A 1,560-nucleotide genomic window follows, 5' to 3' on the forward strand; every position below is an offset into this window, starting at 1 on the left:
ATGACATGATGACTGATAAATAATGACATGATGACTGATAAATAATGACATGATGACATGATGACTGATAAATGATGACACGATGACATGATAGCATAATAACACAATAAGATTACGGCATGATGACGATGACGATGACGATGACATTATGACATGATGGCATTATGACACGACACAATGACACGACGACACGGTTAGTGGCCGTGTACTTACGTCTCAGTGGCGCCCTCTCTACCGGCGGCAGCGGCAGAGCGTCCGTGTCTTGCCGCGTCCCTTCGCTGGTCGTCACCTCCTCCATGTCTATCCGCGTCTCCATCAGCCCGCCTGTAACACACGCGTGTGCACCCGACTCTGTCACAACGCCTCCATACAATGCGTGTCGGTGACCTGCCAGGGGTAGGGTCCAGGCACGGGTAAAGGGAGTGGGGGGCGGGTGCAAAATACACCAGCGAACTAGGGGAGGGTATAGGTCAGCACTGTAAGCTCCCCCAGCAGGGTAAACACGTGTATTTTATTGCGTTAGCGTGGGGGTGGGTGGATTCTATGACCTCTAATTGATCATGACATTTGGGATAAGATGTGTAATATCGAGATTTGAAATGCTACCGAATGACTGACTGCTTCACTATTGTTCAGACTTTCTCTGGCATCGATTCCTCAGACAGGGATGCGGGTGGGGTATGGTCCTGGTGCCCCCCCCCCTCAATCCCCTAGTTGTACGCTCTGGCTTAAATGAGATGGGAACGTCACACAGTTACCCCCTCCCACCCCAGTCGCGTCATGACCTTTGGATGACCTTGTCAGACACAGCAGTGCATAAAGAAGATTGAGCGTGATGTGTTATGCGTAGGTGTAAGTATGAGAAGTCAAGATTCACACGGATTAGCATTCTTCGTTGAGCAACGCAAAAGAAAAAATCACGGGAAGGCAAACACGCAAACGTCATTCCATGCAAAATATAAGGACAAGACAGGTGCAACTATAATTACGTGAAATTCCTACCGTTTTCTTTTTCCAACAGGTACCCAGAATTGCTCACTAAACTTCCTTGTTTATATTACTTTACGTTATTAATTGATGTAAAATTGATAACCTTTCTGCGATGCCGTGCTCCTGCTAGTTGTTGTTGCCGCCTCCTCATCCTCGCGCAATATTTGGTACTTATTCACTGAATCTGTAATGTGCACAACAACACGAAGAGTACAGACACATAAAGCACACACACACACACACACACACACACAGATCACAGAACCAAGCAAGCAGGAGCGAGAGCAGTGTAGGGGGATGGAGGGGGCGCACAACACAGCAGGCCGCGGATGTGGGATGACAAGGCTTGATCAGTTTGCAGGAAATGATGCATACAGCACGAAATATCAGGGCTTCGTATGGAATGGTGAGACATCACATGACAATTCCATCATGGTGTCACGGTTAGTATACATCATGCTGTTATATCACACAAACACACACACAGACACATAGAAGAGATTCATGACACAGTTAGATTACAGATCACACTATCGTGCATGCCATCTCCGAGGCCACTCCCCCCTCCCC

The 1,560-nt window shown here is 47.9% G+C and overlaps 1 protein-coding gene across 1 annotated transcript in view; it reads right to left on the reverse strand.

Moving 5' to 3' along the window:
• LOC106816621 (uncharacterized protein KIAA1109-like) overlaps positions 1 to 1,560 on the reverse strand; it is a gene marked incomplete at its 5' end in the record, with an annotated part of 22,430 nt that overhangs the window by 11,514 nt on the left and 9,356 nt on the right. The window contains 2 exons of the mRNA XM_014821244.1: positions 214 to 324; positions 1,094 to 1,174. Of these exons, the coding sequence (XP_014676730.1) occupies positions 214 to 324; positions 1,094 to 1,174 (192 nt within the window). The remainder of the gene's footprint in view (positions 1 to 213; positions 325 to 1,093; positions 1,175 to 1,560) is intronic.

This window comes from Priapulus caudatus, unplaced genomic scaffold, assembly GCF_000485595.1.
Source record: "Priapulus caudatus unplaced genomic scaffold, Priapulus_caudatus-5.0.1 Scaffold1434, whole genome shotgun sequence".
NCBI lineage: Eukaryota > Metazoa > Priapulida > Priapulimorpha > Priapulimorphida > Priapulidae > Priapulus > Priapulus caudatus.